This window comes from Equus caballus, chromosome 21 (assembly GCF_041296265.1).
Source record: "Equus caballus isolate H_3958 breed thoroughbred chromosome 21, TB-T2T, whole genome shotgun sequence".
NCBI classification, from domain to species: domain Eukaryota; kingdom Metazoa; phylum Chordata; class Mammalia; order Perissodactyla; family Equidae; genus Equus; species Equus caballus.
In genome coordinates, this window is record NC_091704.1 from 60,434,354 (window position 1) to 60,454,352 (window position 19,999).

Consider the following 19,999-nt stretch of genomic DNA (forward strand, 5'->3'; position numbering starts at 1 on the left):
TTATTTTGGAAGCTGGTTCTCTTCAAGGGAGGATGTGGAAGTTCCCTGGCTTGACCTCGGCAAGAGATTCATAAAACCCTTTCTCTACTATGGTAAAGCTTGAGCCCAAAGAGTTGCTGGGAGGGACTGTGGAATGTGAGGTTGGCTGCAGTTGCATGAAAGGACCAAATGCATGGCTGGATGCCGAGAAACAGAATGCTTCTATAAAGAAAAGTAGCTGTCAGATAGAGTGGATCATTAATCACAAGGTCAGCAATTCAGTGTGATACTTGATTCTCTCTCTATACAAGGATTTGACAGTTTTATGGCCTAACACATGGATGATGCTGAACTTTCTGGTCCCTGTTGGGATACCAAGGCACTAAAGATTACGTTAATCTAACTATGCACCTCCCTCGGACCATCAGCCTCCATACAGGAACTTGGAGGCATTGTTACAGTTTTGAAGCAATTGTCCCTCATAATATGTCTTTGCTTACATTCCTGAACTTTATAAACCTCTTAATTGGTTTTATGTGGAGAGGTTCCTTTCCAGTTCATAACTGAAGAAGCCTATTTTGTTTCATCCATCTGACAATGCCTTTGGTTACAATTTTCTACCACTGCCCCTTGTTCAACACAATAATCAGCTTTGAAAATCTCGTTACCTGGAGGTAGTTTAGGAGTAAAGAGAGGAAGATGGCTTTGGAATCATTTGAAATTATTTTACCATATTTATTTACTTCTTTTCCTGAGCTGGAGTAAGTAACTATAGGTAATAGTGAGTAACTATGGGTACAGCACCAAACATGACGTAGTAGCACCAACGGTACCATATTTGATAAGGTGCCTGCTTCTTCCCACGTGGATATTCAACATGGTGACTGAAGTCATTAGAAAGAAGCTTCAAGACTGACTGCTTTTGTTATTGTGATTTTTATAGCATTGTTCAACACGTTTACCCATTCCACTAGGTCTTGCTGATCAATAGCTTGTAAGAAATATTTCCTCTTCTCTGTATTTATTTTTTTAAGCCAAAATTCTGCTCTTGGCTTAGTTTAGATGCATTGTTAACCTTTGAAATGTAGGTAAGCTTAATGTCTCCAACACAGGTTGGTCCACAAGTAGATTCAGTGGATTATCCATTTACTATACTAAACTATCTTTTCTGATATCCACCATGAGGTCCTCTGAAGATTTCTAGAAAACTACAAACACAATTTGATCCAAGAGAACAGCCAACAAGTTTACCCTCCTGAAGTTCTGGGCGCTCTGTTCCTTGGCCCCAGGCTGTATCTTAACAAATAATATCCTATAGAAGTCATAATAGGCATAGGAAAAACAATATCTCATTACAGTAAACATAAAACTAACATGTGATGGAACTGTTGCATGAGGTTCCAGACAATCAGATTTGACCTTCGTGCTTATGCTGAAGAGTGGAGGAGCCAATTTCCATTGCCGGTAAGAATTTATGACCCATGGCACAAAGAGAACAACAAATTAAGGAAGTCTCACGGAACCTGGAGGAAGCAGACAATGCCAAATGCAACCTTTGCAACATGAAGTTCAAGGGTTCAAGTAGTGGAGCCACAATGCTTTACAGGGCTCACCAATTGCAGGCTAAAAGTGTGGCTGACAACGCAGCTAGGTGGGGTTTAGAGAACGAAGTATAATCCACTTTCCATCAGACGCTGTAGGAAAGCTCACAGGGTCTGCGTTTTAAAAACAGCATGTGTGTCTGTTCAGCTATTTAAAGAGGTCAATAGCCACAAACCTACACACAAAGGGAATTACTCTGGCACCTGTAACTTGTTTTTTCTATCCTCTGCCCTGACCACTGAGAAAACTGCTTCGTGAGGGCCACCTTGTATGACTGCTACCCTAACACTTTGGTGCCACCCTGCTGTTGTCTTTGATCCTCTCCAATGAACTGGTTAATTTTTCTGTCAGTAAGGATGCTAGGAGGATTACCAATCTTAAGTATGTGGTGATCTGAACTAGATTCTTCTTCGGTCACTGAAAGTCGCTCTTGCGTACTCCTGAGCTGTGAAAATCTCCACACGTATCAGATACGGTTTGAGGCACATCTTTCTCATGCCTGCCTCCCAGAAACTTTGAATCTGTGCTGTAGGCACCCCATCCCATGCCCTGGCCACAGATGACAGGATAGAGTTGGACACGTGGTTCAAGGGCCTTAGGTGGGCTGAGCCAATCAGATTCTCCTTCTCAGAAATTCGAACTGGTGAACTAAGAGGGAGTTTCCTTCATGGTAGGAGCAGCCTTATGTGCCAGGAGGATGAAAAGTGGGGGATAGAGGTGGAGAGAGTCAAAAAGAGGAGGCGGGGGAGAGAGAGAGAGAGAGGACATGTGCCAAGTGAGGCCAGGAAATCTTGAGCAATGAGACTCTCTCTCACGTGGACTGTGAGAGACACAGCTTGAAACCTTAATTCTTGGCTCTCTGGGTCCCAGGCAACTTCCAGGAGGACTGGCTGTTCTTCCTGCCCTGTCGCTCTCTGGGATTCGCCCTAGCAAACTCACTCAAGTGGTTTTCTGTCCTCACAACCTAAACTGCTTGAACAGAACCCAAAGAATGTTAGAAGCTCATATTTCTTGCATTTCTGGCAAGACTGACTTAGGCTCAGGCAATAATTCATACTAACCATAAAATAGCAACTTAAACTTGTAAACCTTTGTCATTCACAATAAAACCCACACAGAATTGGAATTCGTGGATGTGCTCAAAGCTCTTCCTTGCTGTAGACGTTAGCCTGTGCCTCCTCATCAGCCCACTGTCTAGGAGGCCTGCAAAGGCCCAGCAGAGGGTTTGTCTCTCAGAGGAGTGAAGGCCGTCAGGGACCAATGAATGACGGATGTGTCTGGTGGAGAAGAGACCACCACATGCCGCCTGTTGTTTAAGACCTCCCTCCTATCCCACTTGCTGCCAAAGGTATTTTCCTCTGTGTCAGTGATAAGCTTCCAGGCCTTCATTTGTCCTGAGTTCAGATGTGCACCTTGGGCACGTCTTTCTGTTTCTGACTTCGATAAATATCTGCGATGGACTCAGGTGTGCCTGCCATGGCTTTAGGGATTCAGGCTGCCCATGCTCTTGTTTCCTGTTTGCTACACCAGCCTCACCCTACGAGGCTGGCTGCAACCTGCAAGGAGGCTCTGCAGAGCCGGGGTCGGGGCCAGGCCTCCTCCACGGCTAGTGGAACGTGGCATATGCATTCCTTGGACATCTCAAGGTTATGCTCATTCTTAGGAGTCCATGACCCCATTAAATAACATCCTTTCATGAGCCATATTTGTTTAAGAACCCGTTTCTGGGTGAACTCAATGTCCTTGGCTAATTTTAACCTTGTTAGAGCTAAAATGTTAGGAAAACTTGGTTTGATCTCCAATGTCTGTTGTGGTCATTCATAGGTCACCCTGACTGGATGAATATGTCAGGGTATCATTAACTTCAGGAAGCTTCTCTCCCCAGGACTACATCTAAAAACTTGCTCTCTTCAAGTCCTGGATCAATAAAAAGAAATTTCAGGGGAAAATAATCACACTACATGCTGGCACCACATAACGATGCTTCAGTCAACAACGGACTGCATCTATGACAGTGGTCCTGTAAAATTAGTACCCCATAGCCTAGGTGAGTAGTAGGCTATACCATTCAGGTTTATGTAAGTATGTGCTATGATGTTCGCACACGACGAAATTGCCTAACACATTTCTCAGAATGTACCCCCTCCTTAAGCAGCACCCGACTGTATCAGATTAGATTCTTTGTTTCTTTAAGAAGTAACAGCTTGGCTCTCAGTTATCAACTTGCAATGTGGAATTCATTTGATATTTGCATGAGCACTGTTCTAGTCACAATGATATAAAACCCACATCCCTTCCTACATGAGCTTGAACTCCAGGGAAGAAATGAAATGTGGTGAAGATTTTTAAGCACAAAGAACTGAAATCAGAATGAGGTTCTTGCTGATTTCTGCGAAGAGAATGTGGAAACCTATGAAAGCCTTCTCAAAAAAGTAGCATCCCGGGGCTGGCCCCGTGGTCGAGTGGTTAAGTTCGCGCACTCCGCAGCAGGCGGCCCAGTGTTTCCTTGGTTCGAATCCTGGGCGCGGACATGGCACTGCTCATCAAACCACGCTGAGGCAGCATCCCACATGCCACAACTAGAAGGACACACAACGAAGAATATACGACTATGTACCGGGGGGCTTTGGGGAGAAAAAGGAAAAAATAAAATCTTTAAAAAAAAAAAAGGTAGCATCCTACTGCAAAGTGGGACTGTCTCAAAGCCGATCCAAGGACCTCTGCCAAGCAGGCCTTTATGCAAGTTAGGAGAAGGGGCCCCAGTGGTGCAGGACTTGGCCAGTGGACTGAGACTTGTTGGTAGAAAAAGACACCGCTTGACAACCCTTCCTCTGGGGCCAGCACTTGGAGGGGAGACCCCAGCCCCTATTCACCTCTCAGTCAGGTGCCCTGAGCAAAGCGCACACCACACAGCTCAATGTAGTGGCCTTGGTTGGACCAGCAATAGCAAAACAAAACAAAAACACTACCCTCTCACTCTGGGCAAAATCCCAAATCCCCGGATAAATAACATCAGAATCTACTGATTCTTGCCTGAAACTCGTATTTCAGTGCTACTAAAGTGTGTCCTACAGACCAGTGTCACATTACGAACTCTTTGTTGCCAGTCTGCAAGAATACATACAATGAGCATAAGTGTTTAGAAACTTTTGTAGCAATTCCATCTCAGTGCAACATTTTTATTACATTTTACAAAAGTGCCCATCTGCAAAAGATTGGAAATTTTAAAAACTTGTCTGTCGCTATGGATAGTTTTAAAAATACTGCTCTGCCACAATTTTCAAAGGGAAAAATCCACTTTACTCCCTGCTCTATAAAGAGAATCATGTGGCATTTCCTTTCCTGTACGGTAGATAGAGTATCTTTCAATTTGCTTGCACTTAAAAAGACTTACAGGAGGGACAGCCAGAGAGGCAAAGACTGAAATAACTGGTCTCACAAGCAGATTGAAGTGTTCCATTATTACCTTGTGAAATAAAAACAAGTGGAAAAATTCACTTTTCTCATTTACCATTTGCTGATTAATGAATTAAACATAGATCGAAAACGCATCAGTGGTGATTTTTTCTTTTAATCTATCCAGCACGTTTCACTATAGCTAAAGGTAGCTTCTGATAAGAGAGAGATAAATATTTATCTTTCCGGTTTACCTACAATGATATTAATATTTTATAACAAACATCATTTTTACCATGCATCACCTCATCTCTGCTCCTTTTTTTATTTAAGGGAGTCATAAACATGTCTACTGGGAATCATATACTGAAAGCTCCAGAACATTCAAGCAGCTTTTCAGGCCTTCGCCCCAGGCATCAGTCAGTTTGCACCAGCTGCTTCTCTTCACCTAGCCCTGGTCCTTCCCAGGAAGTGCAGCCAACAGAGAAGCCAGCACCCGAAGGAAGTCTGTATACATCCTGAGCTGAGCAGCGGACAGAAACCGAGCCTGGACAGGGACTGGCGGCAGTTCCCAAGCTGTTTCCCAGATTCTGCTTTTGGGGATGGCAGTGAGAACAAGAAGTGGGGCCAGGAAAGTTCCAGGCTTTTGTGTTTGTCCTCATAAACGTGTTGATGTCTGATAAGGGGTGATGTCTGGAAAGCACTCTAGTCTTATTGCTCTGACCCTCACTCCGCCTTTTCAAACTTACCGGCGAGCCAAACAAGCTTGTAAACTGCTACGCGGACACGCAGTTGTAACCACCGACCTCTCGTTGCTTCTGTTTAGACATTCCGTCCGAGGTTTTCTAAGTTAGGCACAAGAAAATTTACTTTGCTTACAAATAGGCTATTTCAACAGAAAAAATATTTCTGTACTTCAGGAAAGATTCTTAGAACACATTCCTAGTTTAAATAAACTACTTGTACAGAAATGAGTTTTACAACCCACCTAGACTAAGTTGAAAATATTTTAAGCACACTTTTTTTAAATTTTAGGAAATTCTCTTGACTAAGCTTTCCAAGAATCACTACAAATAAGTGACACTGGTGGCAGCAAAATGAGTTAACAATCTAAGACCTGATGGCATTGACTTTAAGGAACAAGAGATCGACTATATACAGAAATTTGTTTTTTAAGCAGAGAATGGTATTTTTTCCAGACGTTCCTACTTCTAGGAATATAACTTTAACATCCCACATGTAGTCCACGCATCCACACTGGTTTTGAACCACACTTGTTCCACACAGGGTTCTTGTTTCCTCAGACACGTTCTCTGACCTCCAAGGGCAAACACACACGGCACACACTCCTGGCTGTTGCACAGAGCACTTTGGTCCCAGGCCTGTTGAATACGTGAGTGAGTGGTTTTTCCATTACTTACAAACCATGTTGATATTAAGCATAAGTGTAATCCAGATAAGCTTTCATTTTCTTGGCCTACAGGAGTATGACAGGATTAAACCCAAAGTGGATTAAGGGAAGACCCAACTATTTTGAATAAATAACATAGAAGTGATTGTACAATTTGGAACCACTTAATTTTGTGTCTGACTATAAAACAAACATTGTGACACAAATAGGACTGGAAGGAAACTGAATGCCTATAAAGTATACCTAAATATAGTAATACTGAGGAAATGAAACAATGTTCAACTTACGACAAGCAACCCAGTGGACTGTTACAGTTTTAGATCCATAAAAGTATAGATTTTTAAATTTTACACAGTAACTAGTCTTAAGCAGTGTGAAAGACATTCTTGTAAAAAGAATCACACAGCCATAGGAACTTGCCATTTAAGAGAAAACTGATACTAATTCTGAATTAGTCACCCCTTATTCATATTTCTATAGGTTTTCACATATCAGGTTAGTTATCAATTAAAAAACATTTGTTCTTTAATGTGAAATTCCCAACATTTTCAGAGTATCAGAAGTTAGATTTTTTTTCCTCCCCAGACCACCTTGGACAAAATTAAAATTCTTTCTTTGATCTCACTAATATGAGAAAATCATTTGATATGTAATAAGCATTTCCATCCAAAATTCATTTGCAGGAAAGTCCTTGGAAAATTAACGTGAATGCCCCCTGATCTGAGCTGATCCCACACTAGCTCGGTCTGGGGCTCTCCTGCACACTAGAGAAGGCCCTGGAGCTTTTCCCGGGTCACCCCACGGGTGGAAATTACTTTGGTTCAAGACTGGAAAGGCCCACAGCCAAGAAATTCAAGTCACCAGGGAGGCCCTGAATTAATAGTTTCTTGGGGGACTTTTCAAACGATAGTGTTCCTAGGATGAAACCAGAAGCCACCCATGGTTCTTTCTTTACTTTGGAGATGAACTAATATGACTTGCCTGAACCATTTGGTCATCGAAACCTCCCTTACCTTGGACTTCTACACTGAGGATCTTTTAAACCTGGAGGAAATACTAAGATCAGAAGGGCGTGGTATAAAGATGATGTGAAAAGTAAAAGAAATCCAGGTACCAGGTTGAGGGAATTAAACTTGCCTCCTTATCAAGAGTCAGTCTTGAAGATAAACAAGTTCTGAGCATAGATGGTGGCGATGGTTGCACAATGTGAATGTACTTAATGCCACTGAACTGTACATTTAAAAACGGTTAAAGTGGTAAATTTTGTGTCGTGTAAGATACATTTTACTAAATTAAGAAAAGTCAGTCTTGTACTAATATGCATACAACCCTTCACATGGCCAAAATTTACGAGAGAAACTTATTCTAAAATCAGAACAAGGGCATCTGTTTCCATTTTTGCTATAATTCTCTCATCATTTAAAACATGTAAGTTTAGAAAGACTTTAACTGTCATCACACAGGAAACGCACCTCCAATTTATTGTTGGCATTTAAACGTGGTGCTAATTCATATGTAGTTTGTTTCATTCATTATACAACTGAATTAAAAACTAAACAAAAACACCCTCCCTTAAAAATAATATCTACCTTAAAACTTGTTTTGGGGCTGGCCCCATGGCCGAGTAGTTAAGTTCACGTGCTCTGCTTCAGCAGCCCAGGGTTTCTCACCAGTTTGGATCCTGGGCGTGGACATGACACCACTCATCAGGCCATGTTGAGACAGCGTCCCACATGCCACAACTAGAAGGACCCACAACTAAAATATACAACTATGTACGGGGGAGATATTTGGGGAGAAAAAGCAAAAAAAAAAAAAAAAAGACTGGCAACAGTTGTTAGCTCAGGTACCAATACTAAAAAAAGAAAAAAAAAAATCTTCTGTTTTGTTGCCTTCCCAAAACATGGCAACTATTTAAAGGTCTTCTTTACTTTTTACTCATTGTATTGAAATGTGCTTTTTTCACAATTTGGTCTTGCCCCTCCATTTAAAGAATTTGCCCCATCCTGCCCTGTTCCCTAACACGGTCAAGGATAAACAAAACATGCTGGTATGTCACAGAGCTATAGGCCGCCAATCCCTGTGGAAAAGTTTTCCTTTCAGTCCTGGATTGACGTGGAAATAATGCGTAAGGAGATCAAGGAGGTTGGGAATACACAAACGCCAGGTAGGTACCTGGACAGCTCAACTGGAGCCGGAAGTCAGGAGCAGAAATTCCATGAGCAGGCTATCATCACGTCTGCTTGTGAACACAAAGGGAGGAGCTGATGCTTTCTTGGTCACAGTACAACAAGGGGATACCTTCCACCAGCGTCAATTAAATGACAGGGGTTATGCAAAACCACAGAGGCTTCCAAGCAGGAAAAGGCTGTTGAGATCAATTAAGAACTCGCGTTTTGTGTCTATCAAAGTAACACAAGGATGCTTGTCTGAGCTCATTACTCTCCAACTCTTCAACCAGAAAACAAAATGAAGCAGGCACAACACAACGCACTACCAGATGTCTAGCTTATGTAGGGCATCCAGGTGGTCACCCCCATTACAAAAGGATCTGAGTGTTATTTTCATCCACTACAGCATTTAACACACCTCTTTTTTATTGACAGTAGAAAGAATATGAAAATGTGGGAAAACATTAGCATCAAACACGTGAAGTAACTTTGAAGTAGTATATCATTAGCCAACAGTGTAGAAGTTATTTTGGTATTTTATTGAAATTCCCAACAGACTAGCAAAGTACCTCCAAAATTAAGATTACCAAAATAAACTAGAGAAGTATTTCCAAAATAAAGATGACGAAAAATTAGTTAGCCAGAGTATATTAGTAGTCTATTGCTGCTGTCACACATTACTACAAACTTAGCAACTTAAACACCACAAATTTACTATCTTACAGTTCTGTGGGTGAGAGGTCTGACTTGGGTCTCACAGGGCTAAAATCACCGTGCGGGTGGGGCCGTGCACTTTTCTAGAGGGTCCACGGGAGAATGTGGTCCCTGGCCTTTGCTAGCTTCCAGAGGCTGCCCACATTCATGGTTGGAGCTCCTTCCTCCATTTTCAAAGCCAGAAATGCTGCATCTCTCTCTGACTGTTCTTCTGTATTTGACATTTCCCTCTGACTCCAACGCTCTTCCAATTCCTTCTTGCCCTTTCAAGGACCCTTGTGATTATATGGGGCCCACCTGGAGAACCCAGACTACTCTCCCAAATTCAAGGTCACAGGATGAGTACCTTAATTCCACCTGCAACCTTTTCCGCATTTGCCATTTAACCCAACATATTCACAGGCTCTGGGGATTAGGATGCAGACGTCTTTGGGGGGTGGCAGGGGTATCATTCCGCCTACCACACATTAAACATACATGCAAATACACCAAGTTTAATATTTTCCTGACCATTCAATGTCATTCAATTGCCTTAATCTACAGAATTTATCTTTATCTATATAAAACATATTAAACTGGCCAGATGCAACAGTAACAAAAAAATGTAAAGAGATATAAAACAATTTGTACGTGGGCTGGCCTCGTGGCCAAGTGGTTAAGTTCGTGCACTCTGCTGTGGCGGCCCAGTGTTTCACCGGTTCAAATCCTGGGCACAGACATGGCACCGCTCATTAGGCCACACTGAGGCGGTATCCCACGTGCCACAACTAGAAGGACCCACAACTAAGAATATACAACTATGTACCAGGGGGCTTTGGGGAGAAGAAGGAAAAAATAAAATCTTTAAAACAATTTGTATAACATTACAAAGTAGTGGTTATTTGTATGTGTTTATATATAAAACTGTACATGTACACATATGTGTGTATATATCTACATATGCATATAGATATATATACACACACACTAACATAATTTTATCGTTACTCAAGTGGTTCTGGAAAATCAGTATACCATAGAGATTTCTCACAAAATAAAGCCATGTTTATGAAGATCCAACATCAGCCAAAGACCATATTCTTAATGAAGAATGAAAATGTTAGAGACAAAGAAATTCTTTCTTTCAAGGGTAGTCTTTTCTCCCAACTTGCTTGCTTCTCATTTTTTTCCTGTTCTTGTCCAAATTAATCTTCTTCATGCACTTGAAGGCCCACCGTGTATGAAGTGACCAGAGCCCTCGTGAAAGGTCAAACCACCAACCCACAGACACACGAGTGCAGCTGCTTCCGAGGAAACGACTGGGAAACACAGGAAAGCCATGCGCGCATCGTCGGAGCACAGCCGTCCAGCGTGCCCTTCATTCCGGAGAAGGTCCTAATTCCTTCCATGGCGGCAACACTTGCTTTGTCTGCAAGAAACATGACTTGCAAGCGTGACCACTGTCACTGGGAGAGCAGCGCCAGACTTAAAAGACGGGAATGTGGTAGTGGCGGTCATTCTCGGTCAGCAGGGAGATCTCTGGCCACTCTCTGAGCGGCTCCTCTGGGTAGCAAACTTCAAAGTCTCTGGAGTTAAACTTGAACAGTCTGAACACTTTTATCTTTACTTCGAGGGAGTATCCAAGTATAAACATATCAATCTGGGGAAGAGATGAAAGAGAGGTCACAAATACACATTTCCAAATTCCTGCCCTCCCACCAGTGGAGGGAGAGTCTTCTGCTGCAGCCTGCGAAATAAGGCACTTGTTTACAGACCCACACATGAACCACTGAGTGCGCACAGAGTTGGGAACAAATGTCCGTTACGTGGAAGGCAGGGGACGAGCGGGGGAACATCTCTGTAGACTAGCGTGAAGAAATCACAGAGAAAAGCTGTTTGGAAAAGAAACTGATAAAAAGTGAACACAACTAGAAGGACATACAACTAAGATATACAACTGTGTACGGGGTGGGGGGTGGTTTGGGGAGATAAAGCAGAAAAAAAAAAGTGAAGGAATGCTCACAGTAAAAATTACAGCCTTCCAACTGGTTTTATATAATTTTAAATCAATTTTTATAAAAATGTCAGATAATTTTGTGTACCTCCTAAGAAAGCAAAACCAAACCAAATCCCTTTTCTATGGCGATATAAAAGCACTGTCTGGATCTTTAAAATTTCAGTAATTTCTATTTATCTGCAGTAAGTAACCGAATGGTTTCCCAAACATTATCTCACGTTCCAGCTGTACTTTCTCCTGGTTAACCTCTGCTGCGGGAGAATCTGTTCCCATCTGAGAAGCGGTCTGAAAGGTCAGAGATGTGCCCAGCTCTAGTGCTCCCTGGCCAGAGGGCTGGACGACACACAGCAACCAGCAGGGAGCAGGGAGATTTCCTGCTCTTCTGTGCCTCACTTGAGGGACAGTAATACCAACCCACCACCTCTTTGCAGTCGGTTTTATCAGGGCTGAAACTCAACACCAAACGCCTAAGTGTTCAAGTCTTGCCAGTATCGTCCTTCATCAAACACAAGACTCTTCTGCTCCATTTACCTGCTCTAGGCCACATGTGTCGCCTACAGAATTCAGGTGATTCATCATGAAGCTCAAAGGATCAGACGATGTTTCCCGGGAAAACAGCAGTCGAAAAAGACTGGGAATGACCTTTTTCGTCTTCATTTGTTCATAAACTTCGGTGACCTGATACAGCATGATGAACTTTAAAGCTTCATAGAGTTTATATTCCAGGATAGCATTAGAAAAAAGGATGTTGCACATACTTCCTCTCTTATGATAATCTTTTATTCCACTAAATTCAGTCCACTAAAGAAAAAACAGATGTAAAAGTGAAATTTAGAAGGGCAGAGGTGACTGTGTACGCCACTGCATACTTTTTAAAGTACTTAAAAAACAAACCAAGGATCAATATAGGGGCGTGGGACTTTAACTCTTCATTTTATATCTTTTGACATTGATGTTTTTTAACCATAAATACAGTCATGCATCGCTTAAGGATGGCGATATGTCCTGAGAAATGTGTTGTTAGGCGATTTCATCACTGTGTGAACATCACAGAGCGCACTTACACAAACCTAGATGGTACGGCCTACTGCACCCCTGGGCTGTACGGTACTAACCTTATGGGACCACCGTCCTATCTGTGGTCTGTCGTTGACTGAAATGTCGCTATGTGGTGCATGACTGTACATATTACTTTCCCAATAACAAACTAGTTTAAATATTTTTTCAAAAATGCACCACCTACTAGTTAAAATACTAAGCACGTCAGTTTCCAAAAACTGCTTAATATAGTTGGGTTACAGAAAGGATATTCCGACACAAACAGAACCAACTGGAATTCTTTAACATTCTCCACACACCAGGCAGTTTAAAGCCCCCTACACATATTAACTCACAACAACTGTACAGGGCAGATACAATGCATATTTCGGTTTTACAGATCAGAAAACTATGGTACAGGAATGTTATGATATTTCCCAAAGAAGATTCATTTCAACAGTTCAAAATCTGTGTCTCTATTAAAAGGCAGGAAAAACTCTTAGTCAATTTATAACAATCTATAACTTGTCCCCAGGTTATTAATAGAGCGTGTCCCAGAAGGACATTTCTGAGCGTGTTGTCTGGACCTTGCACCACATTTTTCTAGGGAAACAAAGGCATATAACTGTTAGGGCTTCCTGGCCAGCCCCCAGAGGCCTCCTTAAACCCTAATGGGCCTAATTACAACGTAGAACAATGCTGCTCTCGTTCATTACTTGGAAGGAGAAAGAACAAGGAAGGGAAACTATCAGTTACTGGAAGTGCTTCTGCCTGCACTTCCTGCTTAAGTGACAAAGTGACGCCTGACATCAGAGCATGTGGCTGCGTCTGGGATGCGTGCTTTCATTCCTACTTTTTTCTCTCCCAAACACTCACCTGCGTTTTCAATAATTCCACACATTTACGTAATTTTCCAAACACATTCGAACCCGTATACTTCTCAGGACCAAAACTGTATTGCTGGATCCAATTACAACCTTGTGAAAAGAGCAGTTTTTCAGGAAGCTTGAAAAGGAAGTAGATGCCAGCAACGATTAGTATCTCAACACTTATTAACCACCATTTGGAATATGTCAGAGCACCTATCTTATCTCATTTGGGAATCTTCATTTTAAAGGACTATAAAAACAACTGAGTAAAAACATATCGTCATTCTCTTTAGATTTGTGGATTAAGTGATTTGGATGACATTCTTAATTCATTATTTCACAACTGATGAAAACCTAAATGAAGATTAGATCTCTAGGAACAATCTTTTTGGATAAAACACTTCCCATACTTCCTAGGTACATCCCCTTAGAAATTATTTTTAACCAAACAACGTTAGAGTGACATAGTACATCAGGGAACACATGGCTTTAGAATGACGCACTGTGAGATCCTAACCCAGCTGTCACTCACCAGCCGAGAGATTACTCAGCCAGCACGGGTTATTTAACTTCTTAGCCTCACTCTCCACTGTAAGTCAAGGACGATACTATCCACTTTACAGGACTCTTGTTGGGATTAAATAAGATTATGGAATATGGAAGAATCTGACCCATCAGAGGTATCCAATACATTTTCCCATCCGGCTGAGCCTATGGAACTCACGATCTCAGTTGTATTCTCTGTCCTCAGCAACCAGCAGCAAAGCTAGCACACTGCATACACCTGACAAGTATTTGCTAGATGAAATCAAACTAACAAAGCCAACTCTAAACATAAAATGTTAAAGAAACAGAACATGTGTAGCTATGTATGTGCATATACTTTATATTTCTTTGCTCCTCCGTTCTGAACTGTACATCCTAGATTAGGCATACTGCATTCAAAATAAAAATTCAGGTTATTCATCAAGAATGTATTGCCCCACACTGCGAAGAAAATGAAAAAACAAAGAACTCTCAAAACTCCATCAACAATAAAAAAACAAACCCAATAAAAAGGGGCAAACGATTTGAACAGACACTTCTCCAAGAAGATAATAGGGATGGCAAATAAGCACATGAAAAGATGCTCAATGGCATCGCTCATTAGGGGAATGCAAACTAAAGCACAATGATACCAATGCACACTTACTAGAATGGCTTAAAAAAACCTCAAATCTGACAATACTGGTGACAATGTGGAGCAACTGGAACTCCTAGACATTACTGGTAGGAATGCAAAATGACAGAGCCACTTTGCAAAATAGTTTGGCAGGTTCCTAGTTAAACATACAACTACCATATGACCCAGCAATGTCACTCCTTGATATTTACCCAAAAGGAATAAAAACTTATATTCATACAAAGTCCTTTATGGCAATATTCATAACAGCTTTATTCACGGTTGTCAAAAACTTGAAACACTCCAGACGTCCTTCCATCGGTAAGTGGATAAACAAACTGTGTTACTTTCATGTCAAGGAATACCACTCAACAATAAAAAGGAATGAACTACAATTCATGGAGCCACATGGATGAATTGCAAACGCATTATGCTAAGTGAAAGAAGTCAGATTCAAAAGGCTACACACTGGATAACTCCATTTATAGGACATTCTGGAAAAGGCAAAACTCTAGGGACAGAAAACACATGAGTGGTGGCCCAGGGCTGGGGGTGAGAGAAGGATTGACTATAAAGGGATAGGAAGGAAGCTTCGGGGCAGTGGTTACACCCTGCATGCGTCTGTCAGAACTCCAATAACTGAAAAGTGAATTTTAGTACATCACCTCACTTCTAAAGGACAGACGCCTTTCTCAAGAAAAGATGATAGAAACAAACAAAACTGAGGATGACTCTCTTTCTGGGATGGCTTATCTGCAAACTGACATGAGAGACAGAGGACTGGGCAAAGGCCCCTCCAGGCCCCTCCAAGGTCAGAGCTGCCCACAGAAGACCCGCAGCCCGTGTTGCAGGTGTCATCAACGTGACGTTTCCCGTCTCTCCAGGGGGAGCACTGACCTTAACGATGTCTTTTTCTTTCATCCAGGATGGAAAAGAGAGGCCCTGGCTGAATATCTGAAACAACACGGACCTCAGTGCATCATAGTTATCTCTCTTGACTTGTCGGACACATTTAATACGCCGCCGCCAAAACAGCTCCTCGTAGGCCTGTGAGCACAATGGGAGAACGCTGGTTTTTAATTCTCTTGGACACGAGAATAAGCAAAGTGAATCCACTGCATTTTCAGTGAGGCGTTCCTCCCAAATAAAGCGGATGACAGAAACAAAAACAATTATCAATTACGAATGTGACCACATGGAATTTTAAAGTAACCTTGTGTGTGTAGAGTCCACGTCGTGCTATTTCAGTTGATAAATTCCTGGAAGCCCAGGGCCAGGAAATGTCATCTGGGGGAGATGATGGATACAACTTGACCCCAGTCAAAGATATTATACACTTTTAAGACCGTGCTCAGGAGCACTTTAAACGTACGGGGTTTTTTTGCTTTTGCTAGTGACAAGGTTGGGCAGCATTGCTGGGAATATTGATCAAGATTGATCTAAAAATCCTCAAAATATTTTATGTCAAGGCGCCTGACCTCTTCAAGGACAGAAGCCCGCAGTGCCTGCACAGATGTTTAAGAGGCCTGGCCAGGCGAGAGTCGACCAGTACAACGCTCAAGCTCCCGGAAATTACAGGCCTAATTTACCCACGTCCTTGAGGGCACGAGCTCTAGGGGAAAGGCCAGAAGCCAACATCCAGCAGCTGTTTGGCTTTTTAATTAGAGCCACAATTATTTCTTGCACCATGTTTGGTATTAGTTGACCTTTGGATTTAGTAAAGCGAAACAGAATTTTGTTCCCTGATTTTTACCCACAAATTCTCCATCTTCCATGAAGTTTATAAAAAGACACACCTTCCTCATCAGCTTGGCCCGGGGTGTCTCTCCTTTCCATTCTCGGGCACAATAACTGAGTAAATCAACTTCCGCCTCCACGCTGAGGTTCCCTGGACCAAGTCAGAAATAAAAGGTAGTTAATTTTCCCTTTCCTCTCCCTTCTTGAACCCTCTCTGCACCTTAAAAATAAGGAAACATATGCATAAAAATACTTACTTTTGAATTTTCTCTGCAGATATCCAATCCACCTAAAAGATAAAGGGAACAATAATATCAAAATCCTCCTTTGAATAGCAAGGGTATTTTTGAAATTTAAAGATGATACAACCACCTACCATTTCAGCCGGCGCCCTAAATATAAATGCAGCCTTTTGAAGTAGCAAAGGGCAGCCACCAGAAATGAAACTGCCAACATCACCGACCCCTTTGCTATTCTCCACGCAGTATCTAAGGCTTGGCTGGTGACTAGTGTCCAGGCGTGAACTTGGTCATTTCCTACAAAAATTTAATAATAAAAAAAGAAAAAGCACATCACATTTTCAGAAGTCTGCTTTAAGGGAAAAAAGATACAGTGGATAATTATACTTGCCAAGTGTTGATCATTGATTTACATAAACATTTTTTAAAGTATTCAAAAATACAATCTAAAAATTAAACTTCTAGCTCTCCTATAATCAGTGTCATATTTAAGAATATCTTTGTTCCACAAAATTCAAGAGAAATAGTGAATGTAAAGACTATAGGTTTCATAGGGCCAGCCCCGTGGCGCAGCAGTTAAGTGCACACATTCCGCCTCGGGCACCTGGGGTTCCCCAGTTCGGATCCCGGGTGCAGACGTGGCACCCGTTGGCAGGCCATGCTGTGGTAGGCATCCCACAGGTGAAGCAGAGGAAGATGGGCACGGGTGCTGGCTCATGGCCAGTCTTCCTCGGCAAGGAGAGGAGGATTGGCAGCAGATGTCAGCTCTGGGCTAATCTTGCTCAAAAAAAAAAAAGAAAAAAAAAGAGTATAGGTTTCAGAATCCCTCTGACCTGAATTCAAGACCTGCTTCTCCTACTTTCCTAGCTGTTCGACTGTGGGAACCTAACTTCTCTTACCCTGAATGGTCTTGACTATAAAATGGGGGTAAAAATACTGACCTCTCTGGGGAAAGATGGAACGAAATTATTTAAGAACCAGCAGAGTGCACGACACACTGTGTTGAATATCTGTTGAATCCAAGATTGTGTACAGGGGTTCTGCTCCCACTGAGAGCACCGCCCAGGAGACAGTCACACCAGGGGGCCTCTAGCGATGCAGCCACCACCCACCTCCACCCACTTTGATGTTCTTAAATCACCATGGGCCACAACATGTGGCATCACCTTAACACACAGAATGAGCAACTCAAACACAGAACAGCAAGCACACAGACATCATTTCCAGAACGCAGACCACTTGGACGTCATGAGATGGAGACAGATGTGCCACTTATGGTTGACTGTGATTCCTGATTTGACAAGAGAAAAATAACGGGCCCAGCTGGAGCGCTCACATTGTGTACATGCAATATTTCCCTATGTGCAGCAGACTCCTAATTATATTATGTTTGAGCATGTAAAATGCTGAAGTACAAATGAGGAAGAGGACTCCTGAGTTTCGGCCAAACCTCCTGGGGTTCATTGTGAAATAGTTCCCTCCCCAGCACATGGTTTAGTAAAATTCCAATGATTAACTTTGGAAAAGCCTCATCAATTTGGAATCTACAATTTTAGCATTTTTGATCATATGGATATTTGATGTACATTTACACTCTCAATAAAGAGTTTACCGGCAAAGAAAGAAAGTTACCAGCAAATAAAAATACATAGATTTACAACTATTTAAAAAGACATTTTCAAAAACAGATGCTTATCTGTTTAGAACTGGTTAGCTCTTCCTTATATATTTACTCCTGCCTAGACATTTAGTAAAACTTTCTATGAATTGCTTAAAAATGTAAAGCTATACTGCCTTTACATCTATAATTTAGACTTTTATTAAGTCAGATGGATTTCCTAACTTTGAAAATTCTCACATACACAAATATTTTTACTAAATTCTTAAATTCAGAAAGAACTAGAATTTTGTCTATGTGACATAATTTCCTTTACTGTCATCATAAAAATTTTATAGAAAAATGGAATATTACATATGATTTTAGTTTTTTCTCTTTATATCAATTGCATATCAAATTATAAGTTGGATATCTTTTCACATCACTGTGTATATATCTACATTATTCTTTTTAAAGAATGCACAGGGGCCAGCCCGGAGGCGCAGAGGTTAAGTGTGCATGTTCCACTTTGGCGGCCTGGGGTTCACCAGTTCAGATCCTGGGTGTGGATATGTCACCGCTTGTCAAGCCATGCTTTGGTAGGCGTCCCACATATAAAGTAGAGGAAGATGGGCATGGATGTTTGCTCAGGGCCAGTCTTCCTCAGTGAAAAGAGAAGGACTGGCAGCAGTTAGCTCACGGCTAATCTTCCTCAAAAAAAAAAAAAGCACAATATTTCAGTATAAAGATACACCATCATATACGTATGTAATCTTTGCTTTATTGATAAACATTTGGATTGTTTCCCAGTTTTTCAGTCTTACAAACACTACTGAGACATTCTGCTTACGGACTCATGGTAGCTTTTAGGATAATTTCAAGAGGAAACTCAGGGTCAAAGGGTGTGCACGTTTTTAGTTTTGACAGATGTTGCCCAAGAGCCTTCGGAAACAACGCTGTCAATTAACACTCCCACTACAGGGACGAGGACCCCGACTTCCCCAAGCCCCAGCACTGGCTGTGATTTCTCACTGTAGTCTGCATTTCTGTAGTGACACGTTCACACTGCTTCCTCTGTGAAGAGCCTTTTAGAGCCTCTGCCTACTTCGCACTGGGTGGTGCTCATTTCTGTGCCAACCTAGAGAGCTTGCAGTCACTGAGGCGGGGTCTGGCTGCTGCCCCTCCACGAGGCATGTGCTCTCATTTGTCACACACCCCAACCAACACGCTGCATTCTTTTAAGTTACTGCCCGGCCCCTCGGGGCATTTGGTTTGAGACCTCTGAATCAGGGCCTTCTCCTGAGCATGAGGCCTCTCCTGCAGCTGCCCAGGGCCTCCAAGGGGACCCACTGCAGATTATGGCTTCCCCCATGCCACCCCCCATCCCCCCACACAGACACATTTCCCTAGCCCACTCCCTTATCCTGGAAATTAAACCCTGCCTACAACCCAAGAAAGAAACAATGATATGATCAACTTATCAGGAAAAAACATGTGAGAGCTCAATACCCCTCCCATGCAAACCCAGAACACAAGCCTAACGTCCCGGCCTCTGTCCACCTAATGCGCCCACAGTTTTTGGTCAAGTAACTCAAGCCAAGAAGGGCCAGGGAGCATAACCCCCAGGGGGCGACCTGGAGGCGGCTGCGCCCTTTACTCCCTGTGGCCCTGGCCGCACAGCCACCAGGACCTTGTAGATCTGACACAGGATCCCCTGCCTATGAGGTAAACTGACTGCAGCCCATGGACATGCTGAGGTCTTCACAGATAGATCAGGAGTGGGGCTTGTAACCCAAAGGAGAGGAAGTACAACGTTTTAGTAGAAAAAAGTATGGCTTCACTGTTAATTAAAATACATACAATCTGAGCTTTTGCTACCCCCCCCCCCCCAGACCCTGTGCTAAGTGTTTGACAGGAAATATCTCATTTGCTCCTGCCAGCGCTGCCCTGGTGTAAGGAGGTCCCAGAGCCCACAGTGTGGGGCCCATCCCAGCCCTGCCCATACACTGGGTGGGCAACTTCCCCTCCCTGAGCTTCTGTTTCTTACCCCAGGAATGGAAACAGCAAGGAATACTTGCCTGGTATACT

At 42.4% G+C, this 19,999-nt stretch overlaps 1 protein-coding gene and 1 pseudogene across 5 annotated transcripts in view; both read right to left on the reverse strand.

Moving 5' to 3' along the window:
- Positions 1-10,661, reverse strand: LOC111769651 (pleckstrin homology domain-containing family A member 1 pseudogene; annotated as a pseudogene).
- OTULINL (OTU deubiquitinase with linear linkage specificity like) overlaps positions 8,968-19,999 on the reverse strand; it is a 26,052-nt gene continuing 15,020 nt past the window's right edge. For 3 of the 5 annotated variants that reach the window (XM_023625828.2, XM_023625827.2, XM_023625829.2), the window contains exons 2-8: positions 16,452-16,611; positions 16,333-16,364; positions 16,135-16,226; positions 15,236-15,385; positions 13,184-13,312; positions 11,801-12,070; positions 8,968-10,912 (exon numbers count right to left, since the gene is read on the reverse strand). In XM_023625828.2, the coding sequence (XP_023481596.2) occupies positions 10,739-10,912; positions 11,801-12,070; positions 13,184-13,312; positions 15,236-15,385; positions 16,135-16,226; positions 16,333-16,364; positions 16,452-16,611 (1,007 nt within the window). In that variant the 3' untranslated portion in view covers positions 8,968-10,738. Of the gene's footprint in view, positions 10,913-11,800; positions 12,071-13,183; positions 13,313-15,235; positions 15,386-16,134; positions 16,227-16,332; positions 16,365-16,451; positions 16,612-16,918; positions 17,092-19,999 lie in introns of all 5 variants that reach the window. The other 2 variants (XM_070246028.1, XM_070246027.1) reach the window with 2 other exon arrangements.